Genomic DNA, 26,499 nt, shown 5'->3' on the forward strand with positions numbered 1-26,499 from the left:
TAAAAAATAAAAAGGATCAAATCCATAGATTTGGGTGAGGAGCTCTAAGTCACGTGGGATAGGTCAATTGGTTATTGTGCTCATCTTCTTGCACCCAAGTTTAATCTCCTTCCCTGTAGATTAATGTTGTTTTGACTATTGCATTGTCAATCTGTCAATAGCATTTGGAGTTAGCCCAAAATGGTGAGGAAGAATTGAGTAATGAGTGAGGATTACAGTATGTCTAGGGTTTGAATCAAAAAATATAACATATGTTACATGTTTTTATTTATAATTCAAGTTTTATAACACATTATATATTTTAATATAACGGTACTTGTCATGTGTAGAGAACTCTTCATTTTTATTATTTTTTTCTTTTTTCTCAAGTAGGTGGGTTGAAATAGAAATTAATAGGGAAAAAAATCCATATCTTGACTTGCATGCACTTATCCTGGTCATTTCAATTCAAACTTAGTTAAGTTTTAAACAATTAGTTTTTCTAATGGGTTATGCAAACGAATCATTTTATGAAGAAATCCAAAATATAAATAGAGATACTATTTCTTACATTTGGAATACTACTTTTGGGGAACGTACGTACCCTTAAATTTTGGACAGCTGTAGGATGGGAAGCTTTGTCCTGTCTGATTAAAAGAGTCTCGTTTGGCCCTTTGGTCCTAGGGTTCATCATCATCGACAGTTCTTCTCTCTCTCAGTGCCTTCTTCTTTTCTTCCAAGGGAGGGTCCTAAGGGTTGGAGAATGACAGAGTGTATGTCGTTGGTGTTTTGGTATGAAGTTGAACATGTAGAACCAAAAAAAAAATGTTAAAAAATAAAAGAAAAAAAGAACTGAAGTTAAGCATTATAGATCCTAATGGAAGATTGCTCTTCTTTTTTTCTTTTCTTTTTTCGTTCAATAAATTTATTGTACCAAAAAAAATGCTCTTTTTCCGCTTAATTTGTGAATCGAAAATAGAAAGAAAAAAGGAAGGAAAAAAAAACACACACACCTTGTACCTTACTTGTTTGTACCAGCTGGAATTATTGTCTGCCTTTGTTGTGTAATGTCATGCCAAATTATTGCCATGGTACACCACATATTTCCAATATATATTCCAAAGGAAAGGAAAAAAAAGGCATATTTGTGAAGACATTATTATGAATTGGTAAGTAAATTTTGCTTATTTGCTTTGTCCACACCATGGCATCTATTGTTTTATTGATTGGCTTGTTTTCCTTCATTTCCACAAGGCTCCATTTGTAATGATTGCATGTAGAGTTTACCATAAAACAATATTGTATGTATTCCATAAGGAAGTATGTTGTGATAGCTTTCCTCATTATACAAAATTAATTAGGAAAACATTTTTAAGTTGATCATAAGTTCAATATTCAAATGGAAAAAGAAAAAAAAAAAAAAAAACCCCCCATACTATTTTTTTTTTTCCCTTTCTCTAAATAATTTAGTAAATATTTTTGTATTTATTCTTAAAATTCATGGAGAAGGTAAATTCTATGAACATATGTATTTGTATTCGTATAAGCACACGAGTTTGAAAGAATGATGGTCCAAACATGATAACAACAATTTTAATAACTTTTCATCTTTGGGGTTTTCCTACTTTTTGTCCCTTTTGTTAAGGATGCTTTTAATTAATCACTGATTCTCTTTGGACACTTAGGATTTGATGAACCATTTGCAAAAGGTTTCCGTCTAAACAATTGGGTTTTGTTTAGGGTCTTAGCATTATTTAACTTCTAATATATTAAAACTTAAAGGCATTTGTCTATATCAACATTACACGGCTTTCAAGTCTAATTTGTCACCGGAAAAAAAAAAACATGGTATAACTTTTTAGAGCATATTTACTTACTAGAAGCGGGGGAAATCATGAATCAGAGAATTTTTAGATGACGAAATTAAAATATTGGAATCAACTATGCCTCTAGTTGATCTCATTCTCAATTTCGAGGGTATTTGATTACGGATTTTAAGGTGAAACTCACATAATTTTTTATTCTTTATGTGTTGTAAACACAAGGAAGTTAGGAATGGAAATAATTCTAATACCCATGTCTTAGTAAACACAGAAAAATTAAAAAATAAAAATATTATAATAACCATTCTTAATAAGTAAACATGCTATTAATTTGTGAAAATTCATATGTTTTGTTGCACATATCTTTATATAAGTAATAAATTGTTTTTGGTAACAAAATGTCTATAAGTGAAATTAATTATTAGTTAGCCAGGCAACACTAAGTATGGCCAAAAGGCAAAAGCTGAAGTGAGTTATTTTACGAGTGTAAGGTTATGATGGACATGCATTTCTTTTAGAAGGAAAACTGCAGGGTAAGCTTAGCTCTAAAGCAAAAATGATAAATGACGCAAGATCCAAAATCTGGTCTGTCAGTAAAATTGGTTAAATTCAACTTCATAATTAGATAAGAATATTAATCCAGTCTCACCAAATAAATAGCTCAAATCCTCTCTCCCTCGATATAAAAACTGAATAGTAATATTTTCCTCCTAGATACCTTACATGTCAAGTTGCGTGAATATAAATTGGAATTATACATGAGTGCTATTATTTTCTTACTCATCTTATCTTTCCTTTCATCCTTTATATAAATTTGAAAAAAACACAATCCTAGGTTTGGGCTGTGTTTGGGCTTGTGCCGTGCTTGAAGCGTGCTCGGGGCAAGCCCGACTCATGTTGGGCCATGGACCGGTCCGGTCCATTGGACCTCATTTTTTAATCCTGGCCCGATCTAAGTTTTCGTGCCGTGCCGAACAAGGTCCATTAATATTTGTGCTCATGCCTTGTCGTGCCTCATTTAAACGAGTTGAGTTCGTGCCGTGCTGGAGATGTTCTCTCATGCTAAAAAAGAAGGCATTTGATAAAACAATCACAGAACTTGAGAAAAAAAAAACTGCAATTGAAGTAATGGCCAATGAAGAGGTGCTTGAGAAATCGGGCAATCTGCTAAAATAAAAAAAAATAAAAAATAAAAATAAAAAAGGGGAAGCCATAGAGAGAAAGCTATCAACAACCTATAGCTTGGGCAGGGAGTGAAAATCTTTTTTTTCATTATATGATGGGAAACCCATAAGTTATTATTTTCAAGGTGCGAAGAAAGAGAGTGTTACTGTTTTTTTTTCAAATTTACATGGTGGGTAAGAAGATAAAATATAGGGGATGAAAATAGCAACATACTTATACATTCAAATATGATTGCACCGTATCACATATACTTCATCAACATAATTTGTTAAATTGTTTGACAAAACAACATTTCAAAAGTTTTTTTGTTTGTCAGACAATTTAACATGTTATATATGTTATGTGAAAGTATTCGTGTTTGAGTATGTAAGTTAAGATTAATAGTAGAATTCAAAGATAAAAGGATATATAACTATTGAATTGGTGATACAAGACTGAGCTTAAAAGTTGATTATATGAAGATAATTAAGTAAAGGAGCATGTTCAAAAAGGTTACATTATCCAATTAATAAATGCCAGCTCTAAGACCAAGTTTTTGACCCTTGTAATTTTCACACCATCATCACACAAAACTTTATCACTTTGAATTGAACACATATATATATAGAAAATCAAAATTTGGTTTGGGCCACAATTAGAAAAGAGAGTAGAGGGGACTTAAGAAAATAAATAAAGATTGAAGAAGGGCACACGTGAATAAAAATTATAATTGCAGAGGGAGGAGCGTCTTCACGTGTGGAAAAGCTGGACCACTCCAGTCAGTGGTAGCAGCATGAAGAAGAAGAAGACGCTCCTCTGAGGACCTCATCTATCCAAAGTTGCCACCCACTCATAATACAATATGATCGATAATAATCAAATCAGTAATAAATAAATGAAAATATTTATATATATACAATATAATATAATATAATATTACTACTTGCATTTTGCAAGGTGGCTGGCAGCAAACTTGGGTCTTGGTTATAGGGCAGGGCAGGAGGAAGGAAGGGAACCTTTGACTCTGCAAAAATCTGCAAGCCCAAGATGGTCAGCAACTAGCTTTGACCGTTTATGATATGTTGCTCTTTGTTGTTGTTTTTGCATTGCTTACAGATGCAGACTAGGTGGGGAAAATCATGGTTCCAAGACCAGGGTTTTTCACCATCAAATTGCGAGTTCTTTTGTTTCTTTATTATTATTATTCCTTGTTACGTCTAGTAATTCCATACTCCCTGATCAAAAGGACGAAATTGCCCTGCAATGCAATGAGTGGAAAACATTTTCGTGGGCAAAGGGACAATCATGTAACTAAGTTCGACTCTAAGATTTTGAGAGTCCTATGCGAAACTTAAATTGAGATTCTCTCTCTATCATTTGACGTGAAAATACTATATATGAAAAATACAATAAATTGATGTCAAAAAATAATGAAACTAATGAACACAACTATTTTTCATGAAGACATATGCATAGTTTAATAGTAAAGTATGATAATGTTGTTTGGTTGGTCATGCTGTGCGGTGCACCACTTGCACACCTTTAGGGTTGGCCCTGCATGTAGCATTCAGCAAACACCATCTGACACTTTAAGTTAGTAATGTGACATTTAAGAACGAAAAACTTTATACAAAAAGCTCTAAAGGGCTGGTTTTGTTTGCGGATTACATATTTAGAAAATGAGTATGAGATTTCATCCATATGTGGTAAGTACATTCTAGCATAAGATTTCGATGCCTGTTAAATGAGTACGTGATACTCATGAAGGCGGAAGTTGAAGCCATGCCCCTTTGAGTATGCAACTCTCATGCTTGGGATTGCATTTGGTAAAAAATCCATCATGATTTTTACTCCTTGTATGAGATTGTTGCTGCCTCTTTACACCTTAAAAGAGGGAAATAGCTTTGCATGCCGCATGTTATGTTGTCCCTCTCTCCATCTGAGTTATGCAGCTTTCACGAAAGCGCTTTTTGCAGTAAGCCTTACCTGCAGGCCCAAAATCATTTTCTCAATGAAACTGCAATATCTGGCTCTGGCCCCTTACTAATAAATACATTTCAAGTTTCTTCTGAACAAAGACTCTTCTCCTCCTTGGCGCTCGTTTATTCTCACTTCTTGTTCATATACGAAATCTCTGCTCACAAGTATTGGCACAAAACTTCCAAAATACTTTCCGTTAAGCAAATATGGTAGCTGACGTTAAGCCAACTTCGGGTATTCGTATCGGTATACAGTCATTTGGTTTACGAATAAAGTCAAGTTTGATGTCCATAATATAAATATATATATATATATATATATGTGTGTGTGTGTGTGTGTGGAAGTCATAGGGAAGCTAATTATATTTTCAGGAAGCATAGACCAATGGCAAAGGCTTGAACAACAATGGTAAAGCCAAACTATTGGCCTCAAAATGGATTCTCAGCCCATATTGGTTTGGGTGTAGTCGTCCAACGGTTTCCAGCGTGGGCCTCTCATCTGTTCGTTATTTCAACAAGAGCTTTGCTAAATTTAAAACTGTAAACTAAAACATATGTACCAATAAAAAGATAATTGGAAAGCAAACTCGTTATTCTAGATAGGTTAATAATCAATTATATGAAGAAGTATGTGGAAGTGCTTCTCCCCATAAGTGATTATAACCCTTCCATAATTACTCCCAAACGAACCCTAATTATCCAACAGAGTCATAATCACGTTGGTTGGTCTTTTTTTTCTTTTTTCTTCTCTTAGGCTGAACTTATGTAAGGATAGTTTCACTATTGTATTTTCTTTTATGTTATTTGGAATTTGAGTTTTTGCGCTATAGCTTCAATAAAGTATTGGAGTCATTTTATAGTGTGGGCCTTATATATGGCCCTTAGGTGAGGTTATTTCCTAACCGTTGGATCAAACTAACCAATTTGATCCAACGATTAAGAGATAGAACCTTACCTAAGAGCCATATATATAAGGCTCCCACTATAGAATTCTTGTAAAGTGTTGAGCCTATTGAGTTGGACTCATATAGTCATGTGAATTAGAGCTTTCATTTCGGGTTTAATAGTTATTGGGCCTATATATGAGTTGGGGTTTGAAAAATAGTTTGACTTTCAGAGCCGGTTGCTTTATAGAATCGATTCTTTTTTAGGTGGTATATAAGATGCTCTTTATATGTGGTCTCCTTAACATTATTCTTTTATTAAACGGTTACAAAGAAGAGATTATGGTAGAAATTTTATGCAACTAGACCAAATCATCATGATTGTAGTTACTTCATTTTCTTTCATACCTAACCTATTACGAGGTTTCCAATTTGTAATTGTACACATAAAACTAACGGTGGAATATGAGACATGTCCTTGTCAATGTCATGTAGTTGATAACGACGAGGCACGTCTCCCTCGTCCACTTTTATTCAATTGTCAAATTGGCATCCATCCCTCCCATGCAACTATGTTATGACAGAAGACAGATCCTCACCACCAACCAACTAGTATATATTTATTTCATGCCAACCTTTTTTCCCCCGACAAAACCAAAAAAATTGTTTGATTTATTAGTACCCAAAAAATCACGATGAGCTGTATTGATCCAAAATAGTAGATCAGAGCAGATTTTTTTATGCAAAACAAAACATCTTTGTCTTTCCCCTCCCCTGTTTTGATAATGACAGTTAAAGCAGTTGGGAACGTTGAAGGGCAAAACGCGGGAGGCGCCTAAAGCAGACTGGAAAAATGCACGGTCCTCCTGACCTGAGGTGTGAGTGATTCAGCAAATGCCCAAAAACGGCCACGTTTAGGGGAGTCTCTCACCGCCCGATATTTTTGGGGTGCAATGAGGACTGCGCTGACAGTTAGACAAAGAGAGGAAGAGATAGAGGCCCTCCATTTTTATATATAGGAGCTTGGGATGTTGCAGAAATCTCACGTGTCGTGCCCAAGTCCCAGCCTCCCTCTCAACAAAGAGGGAGAGAAACAGAGAGTGAGAGGAAGAACACCCAAGGAGGAGGAAAAAACCAAACAAAAGGGCTTGGTTATTTGGGTGACGCTTCTCAGAGGAAACGATATCGTCGTTGGGAAAGTGATTCTTCCACTGCTTTGCTCCCAAAAATCCATCTTTTCAAAAGGGTAAGTGGTATTTTTGTTTTTGTTTTTGTTTTTCCTTTTGTTCTTCCGAGAATTGAATTGAATGACTGGAAAGAAATGGGTTTATGGGTTATTGGGTTGTGATCTTCTTGAGCTCAAAAGAAAAGAACTTGATGATAATAGGTAGGTTGTTTTGAAATTTTTGAATCCAAAAAGAGGAAAATTTGATGTTCACTATTGTATTAATGAAAGTGAGATAGAGGTTATGAATGGTGGTGGCTTCAATATTTTTGTCCACTTGCATAATTAAACTTTTGTTGGCTCTATCAGATCCAAGAATTGGCAAGTTGAATTGTCTCTTCTTGGGCACTTGAATATTGTTGTTGATTGTTTGATTGGTTCTTTGCGGCCGGCATGTCTTTTCTGGGAGACATCCAAAAGGTCCTGAACTTTCCATTGTATATGGGAGAGATCTTATTGTGCTGTTGGATCTATTTGTATTGTGTTTACTTTTTTACTTTTTAGCAAAAGATGATCTGGTTCTTATATGCTTAGTTTCGTGGGTTATGTATTACGTTAGAACCTCAAAACCTTGCTCTCCTCCTTGAAAACAATGCCTTAACTGACTAATCTCAGAAACAGGCCATTTCTGATGGTAATTCTCTAATACAAAATTGATAGATACTCTCACCAAAAGGGGAAAAAAAGATACCACCTCTGTAAAATATTTTATAAATATGCAATTAATTGTGCATATTGAATCCTTTTGATCTGAGATATATCTCTTAAACTGGTTATCATACTTCTGCAGATCCGGAGCTTAGACACTAATGTGTAAGGTGGACACCATCCATGAGGGATCTGCCCCTGTTTCCAAGGAAGTCTCCCGAACGATTCCTCCATGGCCTGGTCCTGTGACAAACAATTTTCATAAGGGGTTATCAATTGATGGATCACCACAAAGGGGGTACAGCTGTGTTTCTACAGCAACAAAAGATTCATGGGAGCGCCTCTTTGATGAAGGTTATAGAGCAGATGTTTCTGTTAATACTGATGATGGTGGCATTATCTATGCCCATGCTAACATTCTTGTAAGTTTAGTTATTCAACATCGATTAAGATATGTGAAGTGATCTTCCCTAAATTCTGTTGCAGTCCTCCTAGAGCCTTAATTTGATAATAGATGTGTTGTTGGAGAGAAAGGCCAAACTATTCAGGGTTTAATAGATGATTTTGTAAGTCACTTATTTATAAATTGTTTTACCACAAAATGATGTAGTCGTATCATATGAAACTTGTAAACACAGTCATACCAATTGTAAGTAGACATTGCTTTCCAGATATGACAATGGAGTTGATATTAGGCATGCTAACATTGTACTTGGATGCTATTCTGACAGGGCATGGCTTCTCCTGCAATGAAAGGCTTGTTGAAGCAATCAAGCCGGTTTCATCGTCAACGATCAATCTCAATTCTTGGAGTTCCACATGACGCAGTTCGAGTTTTTATTCGATTCTTGTATTCTTCCTGGTAATGATTTTTCCCATGGGTGCTTCTCTTTTACTGAATTTCTTGGAGTTAATGTGATGCCTAGGAATTGGCCATTAAGTGAGACTTCATACCTGAACGTAGGAGAGGATATGAAACTTCATCTTTTAACAGTTTCTAGCGCGTGTTGAAAAACCAAGTCTGATAGTTTTTTTTTCTTCTGGTTGAATGCTTTATTAACCTGAACAACACCAAGACCAATAAAACTTGAACAATACTACTGGAATATTAGAACATTTCTCCATTTTCAAACTAGTAGTCACACTAAATCCATTAAAGGATGTTATTGACACAAGTTTTGAAATTTGTTGCAATTCCAAGTTGGAACAATACTTTGTGTACTGATTGTTACTGGTGTTTCTTGTTTAGTTATGAAAAAAAGGAAATGGAGGAGTTTGTCGTGCACTTGTTAGTGCTTTCTCATGTCTATATGGTTCCTCAGTTGAAGCAAGAGTGTGAGAAGAAGCTGGAGCATGGCTTGCTTACCACAGAGAATGTAGTTGACATATTTCAACTGGCATTACTGTGTGATGCCCCTCGACTTAGCCTCATTTGTCACCGTATGATCCTGAAGAACTTTAAAACTGTTTGTACAACTACAGGATGGAAAGTGATGAAGAAGAGTCACCCTGCACTAGAAAAGGAGCTCGTGGAGTCCATGATTGAAGAAGATAATGTAAGCGATCTGTTTGGCTTCTTCTTTTGTTTTCTGTATCACCATGGAAAGTCATGCTAAAGTTCATTCATGTGTGAATTCTTTTTCAGAGGCAAAAGGAGAGGATCAAAAAAGTAAATGAGAGGAAAATATACTTGCTATTGTATGAGGCAATGGAGGCTCTTGTTCATATATACAAAGACGGTTGTCAAACAATTGGACCATCTGATAAGGACTTTGAAGAGAACCAGGCTCCTTGTAAGTATGTAGCCTGTAAAGGACTGGAATTGCTGGTTCGTCATTTTGCTGGTTGTAAGTTGAGAGTCCCTGGTGGTTGCATTCATTGCAAGAGGATGTGGCAGCTGCTGGAGTTACACTCCCGCCTTTGTGCTAATTCCCATACCTGCAGGGTTCCTTTGTGCAGGTGTGCCTACTAATCTTTCTTTGTTTTTTTTGTTTTTTTCCTTTGTATTTCTTTTGATTATGGGGAGGGGGACACAAGGGTCGAACTCTTGCCATGGGTAGAGTAAGTGCTCTAATCCCTAGAGCTATAAGCCCCCATCCTTTTCCCATTTAGTTTCAATAACCGTTGCAGGCTTGAGGTTAGAGCGTCCAACCCAAAACCAATCGGCAATGGGTGGAAAGGCAACAAGCCCCTTAATGTGCAGTAGGACTTGAGCCAAACACGTAGACAACTTATATTTAGTGACGTGGATCCCGTGTGGCTCAGTTTTGGGCCTACGTGGATTGTCTGTTTTAGTACCATGTAGAATTAAGAGCATTCAACTCCTCATACCAGTTGACAATGGGTGGAGAGGTCTAAGACCTTATGTATTGTGTCGCAAGGCTTAAAGTTCCTGAAGCGAGATTTTGTACTCTCAACAAATTTAGCTAACAGAGGCATGGAACACACTGCTAGATTGATTTAAGTAGGAGATATCATAGGCCAGTTGTCTATATAGGTTTGATAGTTGACGTTCTGAATGGTTTTGCTTTGTTTTAGACTGCATGCTATGTCTTACTCTTACACTAGGTTCTGAACTTTTTCACTCACTCTGGCAAATTTTTTCATTTCAGGAATTTTAAGGAGAGAATTAAGAAACAGAGTAAGAAAGACGAGATTAGGTGGAAAATGTTAGTGAAGAAGATTTTGAGAACAAAGAGAATCGCGGGAGCACCGTTCATTTCATCAGCAAAGGTCAGCTCTTTGTGGCAATGAAGTCTTTGTTCCAGCGGAACCTGATTTAGTTGTTCATTTGCTGTGATTAAACCAGTGTTCCTTTGTATCTCAATCTGTAATTTAAAACAAGCAGAGAATCACTTCCTGTCTGTTCAAGAAATTCCGGAATCCCGGTTAACTCACAAATATAAAGACTTAAATATATATTTTGGTTCTATAAAAAAAAAATATATATATATATATATATATCATGTTTAGTTTTAAGTATATTTGGGAAAGTATAAGTTATATCTAAGAACTTAAATCTTGAACAACCATATTTATTAGTCTTTTCAGTCTTGAAAATCAATGTTTTCTCTCTAAGCATTTTCCGTTTATTATAGGGCACCTTTGCTTGGTGATCAAATGGATAAATATAAGAGCAGCATATATAATCACGAGCTCATCATCAGGAGAAAAGCTTGTATATCACGGGGATAACATTGTTTTGCTATCCTCAACCAATTATGTTCCCCATACGTGATAAAAATTGAACGTAAAGCCATCTAAGATTGAAAATTTTGAGCCATTGATTTCTAGATTTATTTGGCTTTCATAAAGCCTAAAGGTGTTTACAGTAATGGTTAGTCTTTCTTTGCTTTTCTTAAAGTGGGCTTGTGTTTAAGTAGCGATCGAACTTGGGTTGTCCTTAAAGTTTGAATATCTGAACTTTGACAATATGTCCCTTCTCCTTCCTCATTTCTTCCAATAGATTTGACATATTATCCAAGTGGGGTAGGGAAAAGAATTAAAGAAGACAACAATGCAGAAGAATAGCTACTTATTATTGATTTTATAATTTATCAAATAAATGCAGACCCCAACCAACATCATGACCACCGACATCAAAACATTCTGCTTCCTTCAAAATGTGTGGGACTCTGGATCTAGATGAAGAAACCTAAGCCTATCTATCGCATATGTGTTGGAGCAGAAAAAACCCAAAACAAAAAAATCTAAATATTTGTAACTTTGCTTTTCCTTTTTTCATCTGTTGTACATGTTCTCATTTGATGCCTTTTCTTTTAGTTGGATGATCCTTCAAATGGCATATGCTCTTCTAAATAATATTCAATATTTAACTTGTTGGACTATGCATACCCGATTCTCATACAAAATCTGTTGCTTCCCCTGGGTAACTGGCTGGAACTCCTCTATGTGGAATGGGATCTTCTTTATATTGGAAGACTTTCAAAAGTGCCTTCCCTTCTGCATTCTTCTACTCCTTTGACATGCTTGTAACAAACAAAACAAATATACGGGTGCTGTCCTGCTGCTTCTTCAATCGGACGTATCATCGACGGCCATGGTAGAATCCACCTAATAATTTAGGTATCCTCCTAAAAGGTTCATGTGCTTCATATACACAAACTTCATGGTGACAAGCTTTCATCATCTGAACTGTTATCTTGTCTCACATTATACCTGTTGAGAACTGGTAGAGAAGCAGTTGCAGCTATCCGAAATGATCTAGCAGAGCCCACCAATGTTCTATCCTGCATCCTCCCCACTTCCTTGCACACTTGGTCCAATACGTTTAGAAAATCTCTCACGATCATGAAGATTCTGAAAGGATGGGCTTCCTCCTTTGCTGTATCCCCATGAAAATACTCAGTGACCTCTTTCACCATATATAATGCCTTTCTTTCATCAGCCTTGATCCTAAGAATTTCCTCCTCCGCCTCTTTTAGAAATATCTTCATCGAGTTGAAGAATTTCCCTTGCATATCTGGTTTCTCATATTGTAAAACCAGTTTGACCTTCTCAAGCCCCATTTCAAGCTTCGACACATAGCCACTTAGGACATCCGAGTCCATTCCTGCTGCATTTTTTACATTGCTGAGGTCTCTGCCCAGCCCTGCCACAATTTGCAATCCTTGCTTTTTGAAATCATCTTCCTTCGCATTGATAGGCATTTTTTTGGCATTCTCATTTGTGGAGTCAACCACTGAACCTTCAGATCTGATAATCTCTTGGACCACAAAATGGAGCAATGTGGTCTTTCCATCTGTTCCCTTTATGTCTACTAGTTTTAATAGTGTATCAAGTTTAAAAGATTTAGCATCACCACGGTTGGTCCCAACATTCATTCGGTTCCCTGTCCTGAGAACAGCTTCGAGGAGTTTAAGGAATAATCGACTGTTCTTTAGTTCTTCACTTGCTTCCTGAAGAATGGCAAGATCTTGGGTGTGAATTTTTACGTCAATATTCATGGAATTAAGTAATCAAGAAAGCAATAATTGTCAATTTCAGAAAAAATACCTCGAGCGTTTGAAAAGACTTCCTCAAGTACTTCACTTCTGTATTAAAGTTAGCTCTGTATAGCATTGCTTCAACTCTCTTAAAGGCAAATGGGATATCAAGTATTGCCTTCAAAAAGCGTTCAGCAGTCCCCAATTTTGAGATGTCACCCTGGTAGTCTCGAAGTTTAATTTCTTCTTCCTTTGTTGGAGCCATCTTTACCAGAGTTTCCAACAGCTCGGCGCCCAAGCCTTCTGGGTTACCTGTTATGTACAAGCACATAATGCACATGATGCAGCAGATGTAAATAATACCATCGAAACATGGGAGGGGAGAGAGAAAGTTAACAAACTCTTGCATCCTCTAGTGACTGCTAAATGTTTACATCACGTAATGGAACTTTCAAGGGGTGAATATGCAATGATAAATGAGAAAAAAAATTCTTTGTTGGATTACTATCCACCTACAGGGCTCTTTTTTGACTCATGCAAAAGGTGACATCTGGATGTAGCTTTTATGTGTGCTTGTATAATTGTATTTTGAGTTCTAATGAATAGGAATGTTTCAAAGATTGACCCTGTTTATCTGAATATGATACATAATGGGTTAAGCTGCTTGTACAAATTGAATTTCACACGTCAATCTAAATTCTATGAGGCTATAATTATAAGTAAACCAAGACTCGCTCACACCCAGATACCTTTAAGAATGCCATTGGTAGGACTACAGGCTAGTTTAAACATCAGTCGCAGTAATTATTGCTTTTGCAGTTAAAATATAGGATAAAACTTCAAAGTATTGAACGCTTTCATCCAACAGGGCAATGTATTCCTGTTGACAAAGATAAAACATGGATGCATGAACCTATTGCTTCCAATGCAAAACTCTTAAGACAATAGATTATATCTCACAAGGAAGGTTGTAGGGAATTGAAAAAACTTTGTTGGAAAAATTACTGGTTTATTAAAATGTCAACTTCAAAGATTAAAAAAAAATTAGAAGCTGGAGGCCTGTGATGATGAATGGTTAATGGTAGGATTTGGAACCAATCAACAGTGAGCCCACTAATGATGCCTGATGCTAGTAACTTGGTCTTATGGCTTTAGGGTATGACTACACTTTTGCTGCTTTCAAGGATTACTCTTATCCGATCTTTAGAGGGTAACTTGTTAAACTGCTTTTACTCTTATTCAAGTAACAATAATGCCTTCTTCTTCTCACTTCAACTTTTAACTCCGACTTCTGTCTTTGAAATCCTCCTCTATCTCCTTATTCTCTTTCCCAAAAATTGGCTTAAAATATAATGCGTACCTCAAAATGATTTGTGTTATTAGAAACTTATTTAATTCATTATTTTGAAATGCTTTAAGAATTCACGATATCCACGCAAAATAGAGCTTACAATATATATGAGTTTCATGAGTCAGGAACAATGGAAAGTGAATCTACAGACACATGGTTAGCTGTTCTTGGTAGACATTGCTATGTTTTCAGTAAATTGAGTAAAATATTAACTGAATTTGTTGAAAAAAAATTTCTTTATCACCAAGGAGAATGAAGGAGCTAATTACTCATCCTAAAAGGGAAAGAAGAAGAAATCACTTACCATCTAAAAGAGAATCAGTGACCTCATCTCTTGCTACATTCAGTGCTCTCAATAGTATAGCTATGTTCTGCGACTTCTTTGGATCCAAAACCCTGTTTTCTTGTTCAACAGGAGGTAGAACTGATCTTCTAATAGGCTCTTTCGCTTTTGGGACCGAATTCGCCGAATTGCAGCCAAAAAGAGTCTCCATCATGTCTTCATTTAATCTACAAAGAAACCAATACATCACCAAAATCAGAATTTGCACACCAGAGCCTAAAAAACACAAAAACTAAACAATATGCAGCAATGCCAACTGAACCGAAACTACTCACTGGAATGAGCTTGATTTCAGCTGGTCCCATACTGTGGCTCGGTCCGAGGTTGCCCGAACCTTATCCCAGTGCAGAGGCTTCAACTTGGGCTTTGCCCCTCCAGCATCATCAGCTTCAAAACTCTCCGAAGACACCAAACTCTCATCAGCAACTGGCTCAGCAGTTTTTCTAGTCCCATTTTCAAAAGACCCTATTGGGATTGATGCGGATGATTGTGTCTTGGCTGACACTTGGGCTGACATTGCAGAAACTTTTGTAACTGTTTCCGAATCCCCAACTTCCTGCTGTCTCAATATCGGCGGTCGAGACGGTGGAGGTGGCGGCGGAGGTGGAACGGGGGCCCTAGATACCCGCGCCAAATTTGGTGGTGGTGGCGGAGGGGAAGAGAATTTTGGCCTCTTATGAGAATAAGTTGGAGCTCTTTGTTGCGCATCCCGGGCTTGCGTCTGAATTGGCATTGGTGGTGGCGGTGGTGGCGGCGGAGGTGGCGGAGCAACCTGGTTCCTTGTGGTAGAAGAAACCGAGAGGCGCGATTTTGGAGAAGTTCTTTTGGAATGGGGAATCGAATTTGCCACATGAATCGGAGCACAATTGGCGCCTCCATTGACACTGCCTTGCCTCGGCGTGTAGTAGCTGTCGTCATAGCTGATAGAAGAGCAGTTCGGCGAATGAAACGCGGTTTCATGGCTCTCTTCATCGGAAGACGACACGGGAGAAGGCGAGTTGAGGTTCTGGGGAGGCTTGGACAGAGGAGGCAGCGGCTGCAACTCGGGACTCGGCCGATACCGATCCGATCTTTTGACCGAGTTGAGCCTGTGGTACGGCGACCGGTTCAATTCGGCCGTTGTGGGTCCACTCACGGCTTCGCTGCTGGTCGTCGACGTACGGCTGGGCTCGACTGTGCCAATGTAGAGGAAGCTGGAAGGTGGGATTCTCGAGTCGTCTGCGAATCTCTGGGAACCGGGTCCTCCGCCATTGACGAGTTTCTCAGACTCGGACGGGTGCTTGACTCGGTGGCGGTAGAGGAAGAAGGCGAGGGCAGAGAGCATGCCGAGAGTGACAATTCCGACGGAGGCGGCAATGGCGACTCTTTTGGTTCCCTTGGTCGGCTGCGATGCTTGTGGGATCGGAACGGTGGCGTTTGACGGTGGCGGAGGGGATTGGGGCTGATCTGGGGTCGACCCAGATGGCAATTCATGGAAGAAAGGCTGGTCGGTTGGATCACTTGAGACATCCGGAGGCGGGGGCGGTGGAATCGGCGGCGACTCGATCTCCGGTGGAGGAGATGAACTGTCTGGAAACAGAGGCTGGTGCAAAATTCGTCTTTGAATTGCCGTGACTGTTTGAAGAGCATGGAGTGGAGTGAGGGAGAGGGAGATTAGTGATAGAAAAATGGAGAAGAAGAGGGCTGAGTGATGATGACGAAGATGATGATCAGGAGCTCTCAATTTCATGTTGAATTTTAATGGGTGAGTGTTGTTTTCTGGTTTTGCTTTTGTTTCAGAAAAACCCAATTCATCATCTTCTTCTTCTTTCGCTGCTGGATTTTGTTGTTGGGTTTGAGAATTTGTTTTTGTGTTGTTTTGGTTGGATTGGAAAGACAGAAATTGAAATAGGAGAGAGAAAGAGAGAAAATGGAGGAGGAGGAGGAGGAGGAGAGAGAAAGGGGGTGAGTTGAGTGAGTGAGTGGGGAAGCTTCTTTTGGCTGCAAGATCTGGGATGCGGATGCCCAAGTAGCCGCTGACCTCAGCAGTAGCCGCATTCCCTTTTTTTTTTCTTATTGATTTATATTTAAAGAAACTTAACGTGTAAAATATACATAATTATTTTATTACTGGGGTTATTTTTAAAATAATAATAGGTAACCCACCTATTATAAAACTAATTTACTTTCTTAAATTAGTTTAGAACTATGTTATGGTCATGTGATGATGCAAATCAAATTAAACTATAATTAGAGCATCTATAATGGACTCCCTAAATCACATCCTTAAATAAAATTTAGGGAGTAAGTAAGAAAACTCATCTTCAACCATGCTCACTATACAGCTCCTAAAATATAGAAACCTCCAGGAGCTCCTAAATCTAAGGAGAGAGAATGAACTCCTAGTGGCTCCCTATAATTTAATGAATCTTTTAAAACCTTTAATCAATATTGTCTATTTTTATATTATTTTTTTTACAGAGATGAACCATTTATGTTGAATTAAAATACAATTCTAGCATTTATGACTCCCTAAACTAGAGAGTATGATTGAAGTTGAAATTTTATAGAGAACTTCTAAAATAATTTTTTTTGTTTTTAGCTAAATTTTAACGAAAAAATAGAGAGCATGATTGTAGATACTCTTAAAATAGTATTGTTTGGCTCCTTAAAATTGAGGAGGCGCTCATCTTCACAATAAATGAGACTTTGATATTTGTCAAATTCGAAATAAAAGAAGCCGACACAACTAATAAGTGTTAAACTCACATTTGTTGTGAGAAGCCAAGCAAATGAGAGCTGTGAGAATTAGATACAAGATTTTAATTCGCCTCCCGACTGTTAAACCGAAACTTTATCTCGCTCTTTAAATCTGAAAACAATTTAATTTTCTAAACATGCGAAAGAGTAATTTCATCAAGAACCCCCAACACTAGAGGCATGAAGGGTAATAGTTAACTTTAGTTACTAAGTGGCATGAAATCTGAGGATCACAAGTGATTTTCAAAATAAGAATATTGCCACTTCAGTTGGGATCTCAACATTTCATGCTTTCATTTATGCCCACCTGCAATATCAAGCTATTATTCTTGATTCGGTATTTATTTTACAGTATTAGGTGTGGTGACTGGTAAGGAACGAATGAGAATCTACTTTGCTGGTTGTTGCAGTCAAATAAATGGACGATGATGACCATGTTGTGCTGATTTAAAAAGGACCACGTTCATGTCTTTTGTTGTCCATTTTTTTATTTTTATAATTGTTATTTACCTTTCGTTGAGGCCGAGGCCCAAGGAGGCAAGGCACATATTCCATTAATGTTTCCCACTTGGTGCCGTTGGATCCTGACTCTCCCCTTACTTTTACTACCTTTAAGTCCACAGCTCCAAGTTGAGATCTCCTACAATGCGACCGCAATGCCACAAAATGTGGTCCATAGAACAACCCCCAAGTGGCACTTTCATGGAATATGCCTCTTGTTCTAGGTTATTGGTTGATGGGTGTTTTGATGGGTGTTGGTCAATTAGACACAATCACTTTTGGGTTCTCTACGATATAACTATTAAGGTTTGTGTGTGCTCTTGTTTTAATGCTTGGTACATAATCACCTAGCAAGAACAACTCTACTTAAGTTTTTCTGGGCATTTTATTTTGTTATGTTGAAACTGTTGTCAATGTCAGTGTCGATCATTTCAACACTTGAATTTATGAATAAATTGAGGGTATTTCAATATAGAATTTTGATATCGATAGCCGTCACTATTTTTGGTTAGTAGACAAGTAAATTTATTAGGGTTTATTTTATTTAAATTCGACTTAATTCGGGATTTTAAAGGCTAATTAGAGTTCAATTACCTTCTTGATTTTTCTTTCTTTCAATTCTGGATCAATACTAGTGGAAATCAAACATTTTTCCCCTTTTGAAGGTTGAAATCGAGTAAATCTCAAAGAAATTGCAGGAAGGGTGTTGATTTTCCCACTCTCATTTTGTCCATTCACACTCTCTTTTGTTGTTTTTTTTAATACTTTTTACTATAACATACAATTTTGCAACAAATGACTGTAAATGGACAAAAGATAAGTGAGAACATGCAATTTTCAACAAATATGGACAATAAATTAACAAAAGAAGAATGAAAAAATCAGAAGATCAAGAAATATCAAAAATACAAAGCAACAAATTACTTCACCTCTACTACATATCTTAAGAGAAGAATATATCTTGCGTATACACATATATTGTAATCATTTCTATTATAGAGGGTGTACAAAATTTGAAGCAAACTTGAGTACGTATGGTTATTCTAATTTGGGGTTTGGGAGATGAGGCAAAAATGTCATTTTGGGACAAAGTGAACTGGGCTAAGTTAACGTTTTGTTGGTTTGTGCTTTCTTAGTTTCTTTCTCTGCTAGATTGATCCACCGACCCTATCTATTTATGCATCTCTCTTTTATTGTTGGGGGGGGAGACATGCACACGCCCAAGAGCATATGCTTTTTTACTTTTTCATCTTTTGTCCCTTTTTCTTTTGTAATGGTATTTATTTGTAGGACAATGTTTATATGTGTTTTCTTTGATACCACTAAATAAGTAGTGGTTGTTGAATTAAAAATAAAATAAATAAACTTTCTTGCAAGTTCCTTGTCAATGTTCGTATGTCCTAATCTCTAATTGTGCTTTAGCATTTCTCAACTCCCTTATTCTGTCTTCTTGTTTCTTGGACACGATCCTTGGGCACACTTTTAATGTAAATGATTGATTTAATATTTAGGGTTATAACTTGCATGTGCTCAATTAATATTTTTAATATTTGACAAGCTATACCATTCATATACCCACATGAATTCAACGGTTTAGATTAACGTATTCTCCATAAAACATTACAGAGAATATATTCAAGATGCTTAAAAATCTATCTTTTCTCCCAATATTTTTTCAACTCTCTCGCACTAGGTGAGTGAAATATTTTTTCAACTCTCTCACAGTTACTACATCATCTAATAAAAATAGAAAAAAATAAAAAAATAATACATGACTTCTTACATGTAATGACTTATTCATGCTTACGAGTAAATAACACTTCGACACGTATCCATAAACTTTTGTTTTTGTACTCCCTGTAATGTATCTGTTGATAAAGAAAAACATGATCCTCCAACAAGTGAAAACGCACAAGATGTCACCATCTTAGAGCATATGAAATTCATGAATGTTTTGGGGATGGTAGATTTTGATTCCGACGGAGTGTAAACAGATACATAAGAAAGAAAGAGACCAAAAGGGACAGTTATTAATTATATTTTTATGTTTGCAAACAGGTCCAATTTACCAGTTGATTGGCTCTTTCAGTTGCTATGAGATCCTCCTATTGACCGACATTTCTACTTGGTGTTTGAGTTTATGTCCTAAGCCATATTTTATTGTTAATAATTAGTCATGGGACCTCTAATGACACCCTTTAAATCATTGAAAAGGTTTCCTGTAGTCTTTTTTTAATCTTTTTTTAATTTAAAAAAAAAATTATATTGTCGTTGTGACAGCATTACCAAACAAAGAAATCAATAATTAGAGGGAGAGAATGTGCTGGAGGCAAGCAAAGTAGTGTGGATTTCTTTGGCACTTGGGTCCTACAGTGTGTCTTGGAATATTAAGCTTGTGGTTATGGACCTAATTTAATAATAATAATAATAATCCTAAACAAGAGCATTTCCAAGAAGGAATTAGAATATTCTTTAAACAAATAAAACGTTACTAATTAAGGATTAAGGGCAAGCAAAAAGCCCTATCCTCCTAGGGTTTAAAAATGAGGCAGTAGAGTGAGTGTAGAGGGTTCTAATCTGATAGGCCAAGTCAAGGATCTAGCTTTGCTTCATGTCCATGCAATCAGAAGATTAAAAGTGAATTGGCAGAGAGGCAATAATTTCCCATTAACAAACAAAACAAAACACCAAACGTTAATCATTAAGGAAAGTCTAAACACGCACGTCAAGTCTGTCCCAATATCATCTTTCGTTTTTTTTGTATTTTTAGGTGCATACATTATTAGCTTGATAGATTAGGTCACAACCCTAATGATTTTCAACTAGTACCTTTTTTTCTTTCTTGGGGGGTCAGGAATTATATCAGGTACAATAGTTTGCGCAATTTGCACCACATAATTCTGTGGTCTTATTATGTAACTGCAGAAAGAGCTAGAGGTCCAAAACCCAGTTTCGTTTGGCCCATAAGTAGGAAAGTTTAGGCCTAAGATTAGGCTCCATGACCCAAGTCCCATTTTAACTCAGGCCCAATTTATTTATTTTCAAAATTAGTTATTTGAATTTTGAACGATTGGATCAAACCTATAACCTCATATGTGAAGGATGAGCAACACAATCTTCAACATTGGTGTTGCAGAGACCAAGAATATGTGAGCAGTGCCTTGAACTCCGCTCTCTCTCTCTCTCTCTCTCTCTCTCTCTCTCTCTCTCTCTCTCTCTCTCTCTCTCTCTCTCTCTGGTTTACAATATAAGCGATATTATGAGAGAGGGAAATCAAACCTAGGACCTCATATGTGTAGGGATAATTATTCATAATACTTTTGAGTTACAAGCCTCTTGTTACGCATGACTCATCTTCTTTGATAAGGGGCCTTTTGATTTGGAATTTCAACTTGTATTGCACAAAATTTGTGGTTCATGTGTACAAAGTGTATAATGCAGGTGTGCTTCAGCTTGGGAAATAGCTCTAACTAAATGGTTCCCCAAGAAACCATAAAGGCTTGGATGGCTATTGACTTTTGGTTGCGCACATTGTGTACAAGGTGGTGGTAGAGGTAGGTAGGTAGGCACACAAAATCACTTTATTTCAAAGTTATTTTTCGTTAGAGTTTATTGTTAACTATATAGATCAAAAATGCACTTTACTCTAAGATTTATTATCTAAATCGTAGATTAAATTTTACATTCAAACCCTTTAAACACCATCATATTACAATCTTCTTGTTTTGACAGTGATCAGCTATGTTATCTTGTTTAATTCAAAATCAACTCTTGGTCTCTCTTTAGCAAGTGAAAAAAGAGAGAATAAAACAGGTTTCCTCTCCTCCCCTCGTCTCTATCGTCTGATATTTGCTTGGCCCCCAAGCTGTCAGTTCACTTTTCAAGCGGGTCCCAGATATCCAATACTTTTTTGTCCTTTACTGTTGGGCCCCACTGGACCTGTTGCTTTCTTTTGCCTACTGGTCCCACTGACCTTACAAAGAAAACGGCCACTCTTGACTCGTGACTGCAAAAGAAATACATTTTGCTCTATTTGGTCACAAGTCTTTTGTGGGAGAAAAACTTATCTACACGGAGAGAAATTTCAAGTCAATTATGCATTGTCTTACATTTAAATTTTTCGACACAAAGAATGCGGGCGTAATTTAAAATACGCCACAATTATATCCTTTACATGAAAATTCTTCTCCTATTCTTTGTTCAAGCAAAACAGAGAGCTACTAATGATGCTGCACAGCGGAGAGATACATCTCTGTTGGTCTTGGATTCCTGGGCTTTGTCACTATTCACACTCCCCACACTACCTTTTTATCTTCTTCCACGCGTCCCAATGGAAGGACAAAAAGGCCCCTCCCATGTAATTTTGGTTCTGCTTCATTCCTACTTCCCTAGGCAATGTATTGGTATTGGATACTCTGCTGCTCGACAGCTTCTTGCCATTTTTTTGTTTTGCTTTTTATGCTTTTTATTGGACAGGTTGGTCTTTCTCTAAAATAGACCACTTTTTCTTTGTTCTAGTTTTTACCACTAGAACAAGTCATGTAGGGGAAAACCAAAGTCTTTCAATACACACACATATACACAGAGAGAGACACAGAGAGAGAGAGAGAGAGAGAGAGAGAGTTCAAGGCACTGCTCACAGATTCTTGGTCTCTGCAACACCAATGCTGAAGATGGTGTGGTTCATCTTTCACCTTCTTTTCCTCTTTTCTTTGGGTGTAACTGGTAAGCAAAGCTTCAACCAGTTCAAATAAATGTCCTTTTTTTTAATGGTCAAAGTTGTTACTCGTCACTGCCATTTGGGGTGTTCTTTCTCTCTCTTCTTCTTTTGCTGTCCTACAACAAAGGCCTTATTCTTGGTTTTTATTTCTCTGCAGGTGAAGGGGAAGAATCTGTTCAACTCATCAACCTCTACGACACAGTCCCTGGGGTACTTCAAGAATCAATTCACTCCGGCCGTCCTCTAGCTGTTTCTGTAAATGCCGGAGAGATAACCGAGATATCAAGCTCAGTTTTAATGGCTGAAAGTTTTCTCAGAACCCATGTTCTGGCTCACTACCCTGCCACTCCCATAACCACCATTGTCGTCGGCAACACTGTTCTGTGCCTGAAAGAGCAAGAGCACAACTTGGGTTTGGTCCTACCAGCACTCAAGAACATTTATCACTCTCTCACAAGGTGGGGTCTTGAGAAAGATATCAAAGTCTCAGCTGCTTTCTCTTCCGGCTGTTTAAAACAAGACTCTGGTTTCTATAGAGAGGACGTAGCTGAGAAATTTGTAAGGCCTGTGCTAGAGTTTCTCCGAGGTACAAACTCAACCTACTCTGTGAACCCACCTCCAAAGTTCTCACCTTTACCTGATGAAACCATGAAGTTGGTGTCTTTTCACTCAGAATCCCTAAAAAAGCTTGGATTTTTGGACCTCACCAAGATCAATGTCATACTCAGCAACCCAGAAGAGAGAAAACCCTGGAGCAGAAAGCTCTCTTCTTTCATGGATTCCAGACCTGTAGACCCATTTCCAGCAAGACCAACCCCACTACCAAAAATCTCTGAACCCCCACTTCACTCTTCTATTGGTTTCTCTGTTCCTGCCAATGTAGCCAAGAAACCTCATCCCCCAGAACCCCAAATAGTCTCTCCACCACTCCAAGTGTCTTCCCCACAACCCCAAATAGCCTCACCACCATCACCACAAATGCCTTCCCCAAAAGCCCAAGTAGCCTCACCACCATCACCAAAAATGCCTTCCCCAGAAGCCCAAATAGCTTCTCCACCCTCAATGTCTTTCTCTTCAGCCCCAGAAAACCCTCCTTTTGCTGATCAAGCCCCTCCACCTTCTCCTTTCACATTGCCCCCATGTAACCCAAGACATGATGCAGGGGCCCCAGCCCCTCAAGTGGGAGTGGTGCGTAACAAGCTGTGGTGTGTGGCTAAGCCTACTGTTCCTGCAGACACTCTGCAGGTGGCAATGGACTATGCTTGCGGAGATGGTGGTGCTGATTGCAATGCGATTATGCCGGATGGCAACTGTTACAGTCCTGATTCTGTTGTAGCCCATGCCTCCTATGCCTTCAATAGCTACTGGCAGAAGAACAAGAGGAATGTAGGGACTTGCAGTTTTGGTGGGACTGCCATGTTAATCAACAACGACCCAAGTAAGACTTTTTCTTGTTGAATAGTTCGTGATTTTCCTCTTTTGCAAGCTTGCTTATATGGAGGATTTTTTTTTATTTTTTTAATTGCAGGTTATCTTCAGTGTCGTTTTGTTCTCACATGAATGCATTAGGAGGGGCAACTCACTCAGACTGTTGGCTGCTTTTCCACGATAGGACTTGAATTTTAGGAAATCTGATTCTAAGGTGACCTTGTAATTTTGTAACCCTTGGATTTTGATACTAGTTTAGCAGTCTGGATTTGAAGAAAAATTATTTAGTTCAAAGTAGTCATCTGGTATCCATGCACAATAGGCAGACTCTTTTGACTTGTAATCCTTGATATGTACCCTCTTCTTGCTATAATCAGAGATGCAGCTTATGTGTTCATTGTTAGAAGCACTAACAGAACCTAATCATTGATACGGTTTGACCACTTCTGAAATTATTGAGGTGATTAACCAAGGATAAACCAAAGCATACTAAGAAGCTGGAAGAGCTTAATGAAAACTCATGGGGCACAATAAATATTTAAATATATATATATATATATATCAATTATAAGGTCACTGATTCTGCTAAGTGACCTGACAAATTGAACAAAATTGGTGCAGAAGAAAAAGAGAGGAAGAGATTATATTTACCATTAGGGATTTTATCAATCATTAGTCTCGAAGACAATTGATTTAAGCAAGAGTGTGTACAATGTGCACCGTACTGATACAGAAACCAGAATCATCTGAGCGTGATGTAAATTTGTGGATCTTGAACCCTCAATGTGGGATCTGACTCGTCCCATTTGCTCTCCACAACAATTTGATCAATCAAAACTTTGCTTAAGTAGTAAAAGGAGGTGCGGCATATTTACAGTCACCCGAGAATGTGAAAACAGAACTTGAAAGTCATCTGCATTCTTCATTGCTACTAGTAGTGACTATCGCAGTGGAGTTTCCAATTTCTCCATCATCTGAAACTTTACTGGGATCTTCATTCTGCAAAAATGCACAGAGATCAGACAAACCAATAGGCAAAAAGGAAATGCATAAATCAAAGTAACTGCCAAGACTAAAACAACAGTATTCACTTACTCAAGGAAAAGGTAAAACAGGCAAAAAGCAACTTGAACCTTACATGTTGACTAAACAACAAACTATGTGTTCAAATACCAAACGCAAAAATAAACAAAAAGAACTACTGGTTTTTCTCCACCACAATCGCAATCACGAATTTGTCAGAGGTTGATTATACACCACAAGGGCACTAGCTAGATTCATCAAAAGTTGCTGATATATTTGGTTTATATCAGTTATTTCTGAGTCCCTAAAATTTTGTTGCGTTCCCTTTGATATGTAAGAAATCTACTTCAAATCAAAATGTGACCACTCTCCAAGCAACACTATGTGTAACTGAAGGTTATCACCCGTATTGCCAACCATTATGAATTTCAAAAATAATTTATGGATATGCTCATGATATCCCTTTTACAGCCTTACTATTGGTTCCCTTATGAAGAGAGTAAAATAAAATAGATGATCAATTCAGAAAATTCAGAAAATTCAAAATAGTTGGTCCAAATCTTGGCAATCATGTAAACGAAACCATAAAAAGATAGAACTGAGAAAGAACTGACCTTTTTAACTTTACCATGAGCTGACATGATCTCATAGAACTTGCGCATCAGCATTTCTTCTTCTACCTGCAAATTGTACATCTAGAATCTTCAGTACCGTACCACAGTATATCAATACCATCTAGCATCTGCATATTGTACATCATAATTTCCCATATGAACATACGTGCATATTTTTATTTTTATTTTAGACTCAAGCACATGATCATAAAACTAACTGAGGAATTAAGGGACTACCTTCAACTGATGCAATTCTTCAGACATTGATATTTTGGCTTCCTTAAGTAGCTCACTTTGCTTCTCCAAATGCCTATAAACAGAAAATAAAACAAACAAAATTACAAAAACATGTAACTAATATTCATACCAAAAAAAATCAATTGAAAAGACTTACTTCAATATCTCTCCTGTGTATCTAGGGTCCATTAGAGTTAATAATCTGAAATCCTAGGCGCTAATGTGGACTTAGGATGAAGATTGTGATTCAGGCTCCTTTTGGTACGTCGGTCTCAACTGGGTTATACTATTGAACAGAAGTACTTTAGTGCGGTCCTGTAAACACCAATTAAGCAAAGAAAGAAAAACCTGAAACAGATTCAAACGAAAAGCAAAGTAAAAAAGCAATGTTCGAAAAATCGCTAGGCGGTAGGAGCTGCACATATCAAAATTTGCAAAAACAAAAAACAAAACATGAGCTTTCGTCCAAAGTATTATGATTTGAACGAAAAAGAACGAAAAGAAAAAGATGGGAACTGCACATATCATCAAACTGTTTCCGTTGAAAGAGAAAACGAAGGGAACTCAGAATTTGAACCGACGAAAAAAATTACAAGTTTGTACGGAAACATCCATATCAGAATTTGCACAACAAAATAAAAAATACATATTATACAAATTAATCATGTAAAATGGAAAATTTCCATAAAATCTGAAACTCACCAGCAGATGGCACCAATGCAACTCAACGGCGACTCAAGAGGGTCGACGGCGACGCGTGGAACTCAACGATTGCGCAATTTCATCAGAATTAATCAGAGAGGACGCTTTGACGGTTCAGAGGGTTTTCGGCTTGCAAACTCAAAGCCTTTCTTTTGGACGGAAAAAGGGCCTCTTTTAACTCTTTACAGCTTCC

The 26,499-nt window shown here is 37.4% G+C and overlaps 4 protein-coding genes across 5 annotated transcripts; 2 read left to right on the forward strand and 2 right to left on the reverse strand.

Moving 5' to 3' along the window:
* On the forward strand, positions 6,647 to 10,645 carry LOC18773215 (BTB/POZ and TAZ domain-containing protein 4). Its single transcript, XM_007205281.2, has 6 exons — positions 6,647 to 7,075; positions 7,845 to 8,124; positions 8,434 to 8,564; positions 8,952 to 9,258; positions 9,348 to 9,661; positions 10,315 to 10,645. Exons 2-6 carry the CDS (start codon positions 7,864 to 7,866, stop codon positions 10,454 to 10,456), a joined length of 1,155 nt encoding a protein of 384 aa, XP_007205343.1. The 5' UTR covers positions 6,647 to 7,075; positions 7,845 to 7,863; the 3' UTR covers positions 10,457 to 10,645.
* Positions 11,127 to 16,508, reverse strand: LOC18772332 (formin-like protein 6). The gene is made up of 4 exons (XM_007207079.2): positions 14,618 to 16,508; positions 14,304 to 14,509; positions 12,719 to 12,960; positions 11,127 to 12,621 (listed from the first exon to the last, which is right to left on the reverse strand). The coding sequence occupies exons 1-4, from the start codon at positions 16,069 to 16,071 to the stop codon at positions 11,830 to 11,832; spliced, it is 2,694 nt and encodes an 897-aa protein (XP_007207141.2). The 5' UTR covers positions 16,072 to 16,508; the 3' UTR covers positions 11,127 to 11,829.
* Positions 21,716 to 24,133, forward strand: LOC18774054 (glucan endo-1,3-beta-glucosidase 12). The gene is made up of 3 exons (XM_020566796.1): positions 21,716 to 22,307; positions 22,460 to 23,740; positions 23,831 to 24,133. Exons 1-3 carry the CDS (start codon positions 22,247 to 22,249, stop codon positions 23,860 to 23,862), a joined length of 1,374 nt encoding a protein of 457 aa, XP_020422385.1. The 5' UTR covers positions 21,716 to 22,246; the 3' UTR covers positions 23,863 to 24,133.
* LOC109949904 lies at positions 24,343 to 26,499 on the reverse strand. Of its 2 annotated transcripts, none has more exons than XM_020566798.1 (5): positions 26,307 to 26,499; positions 25,762 to 25,919; positions 25,605 to 25,677; positions 25,368 to 25,433; positions 24,343 to 24,729 (listed from the first exon to the last, which is right to left on the reverse strand). In XM_020566798.1, exons 2-5 carry the CDS (start codon positions 25,791 to 25,793, stop codon positions 24,640 to 24,642), a joined length of 261 nt encoding a protein of 86 aa, XP_020422387.1. In that variant the 5' UTR covers positions 25,794 to 25,919; positions 26,307 to 26,499; the 3' UTR covers positions 24,343 to 24,639. The 2 variants fall into 2 exon arrangements, with proteins under 2 accessions (XP_020422387.1, XP_020422386.1); XM_020566797.1 differs by having other exon boundaries at positions 25,762 to 25,952.

The sequence above is a fragment of the Prunus persica genome, chromosome G6, assembly GCF_000346465.2.
Source record: "Prunus persica cultivar Lovell chromosome G6, Prunus_persica_NCBIv2, whole genome shotgun sequence".
Lineage (NCBI taxonomy): Eukaryota > Viridiplantae > Streptophyta > Magnoliopsida > Rosales > Rosaceae > Prunus > Prunus persica.

Coding starts and splice junctions, on each gene's coding strand:
- LOC18773215 (XM_007205281.2), top strand. CDS start 7,864: ATGTGTAAGGTGGACACCATCCATGAGGGATCTGCCCCTGTTTCCAAG. Junction 8,125..8,433: donor ATGCCCATGCTAACATTCTT/GTAAGTTTAGTT, acceptor CTATTCTGACAG/GGCATGGCTTCTCCTGCAAT. Junction 8,565..8,951: donor CGATTCTTGTATTCTTCCTG/GTAATGATTTTT, acceptor TTTCTTGTTTAG/TTATGAAAAAAAGGAAATGG.
- LOC18772332 (XM_007207079.2), bottom strand. CDS start 16,071: ATGAAATTGAGAGCTCCTGATCATCATCTTCGTCATCATCACTCAGCC. Junction 14,510..14,617: donor CTGAAATCAAGCTCATTCCA/GTGAGTAGTTTC, acceptor GTTTCTTTGTAG/ATTAAATGAAGACATGATGG. Junction 12,622..12,718: donor AGTCTTTTCAAACGCTCGAG/GTATTTTTTCTG, acceptor GCCATTCTTCAG/GAAGCAAGTGAAGAACTAAA.
- LOC109949904 (XM_020566798.1), bottom strand. CDS start 25,793: ATGGACCCTAGATACACAGGAGAGATATTGAA. Junction 25,678..25,761: donor TACACAGGAGAGATATTGAA/GTAAGTCTTTTC, acceptor TTCTGTTTATAG/GCATTTGGAGAAGCAAAGTG. Junction 25,434..25,604: donor AAGAATTGCATCAGTTGAAG/GTAGTCCCTTAA, acceptor TACAATTTGCAG/GTAGAAGAAGAAATGCTGAT.
- LOC18774054 (XM_020566796.1), top strand. CDS start 22,247: ATGCTGAAGATGGTGTGGTTCATCTTTCACCTTCTTTTCCTCTTTTCT. Junction 22,308..22,459: donor CTTTTCTTTGGGTGTAACTG/GTAAGCAAAGCT, acceptor ATTTCTCTGCAG/GTGAAGGGGAAGAATCTGTT. Junction 23,741..23,830: donor GTTAATCAACAACGACCCAA/GTAAGACTTTTT, acceptor TTTTAATTGCAG/GTTATCTTCAGTGTCGTTTT.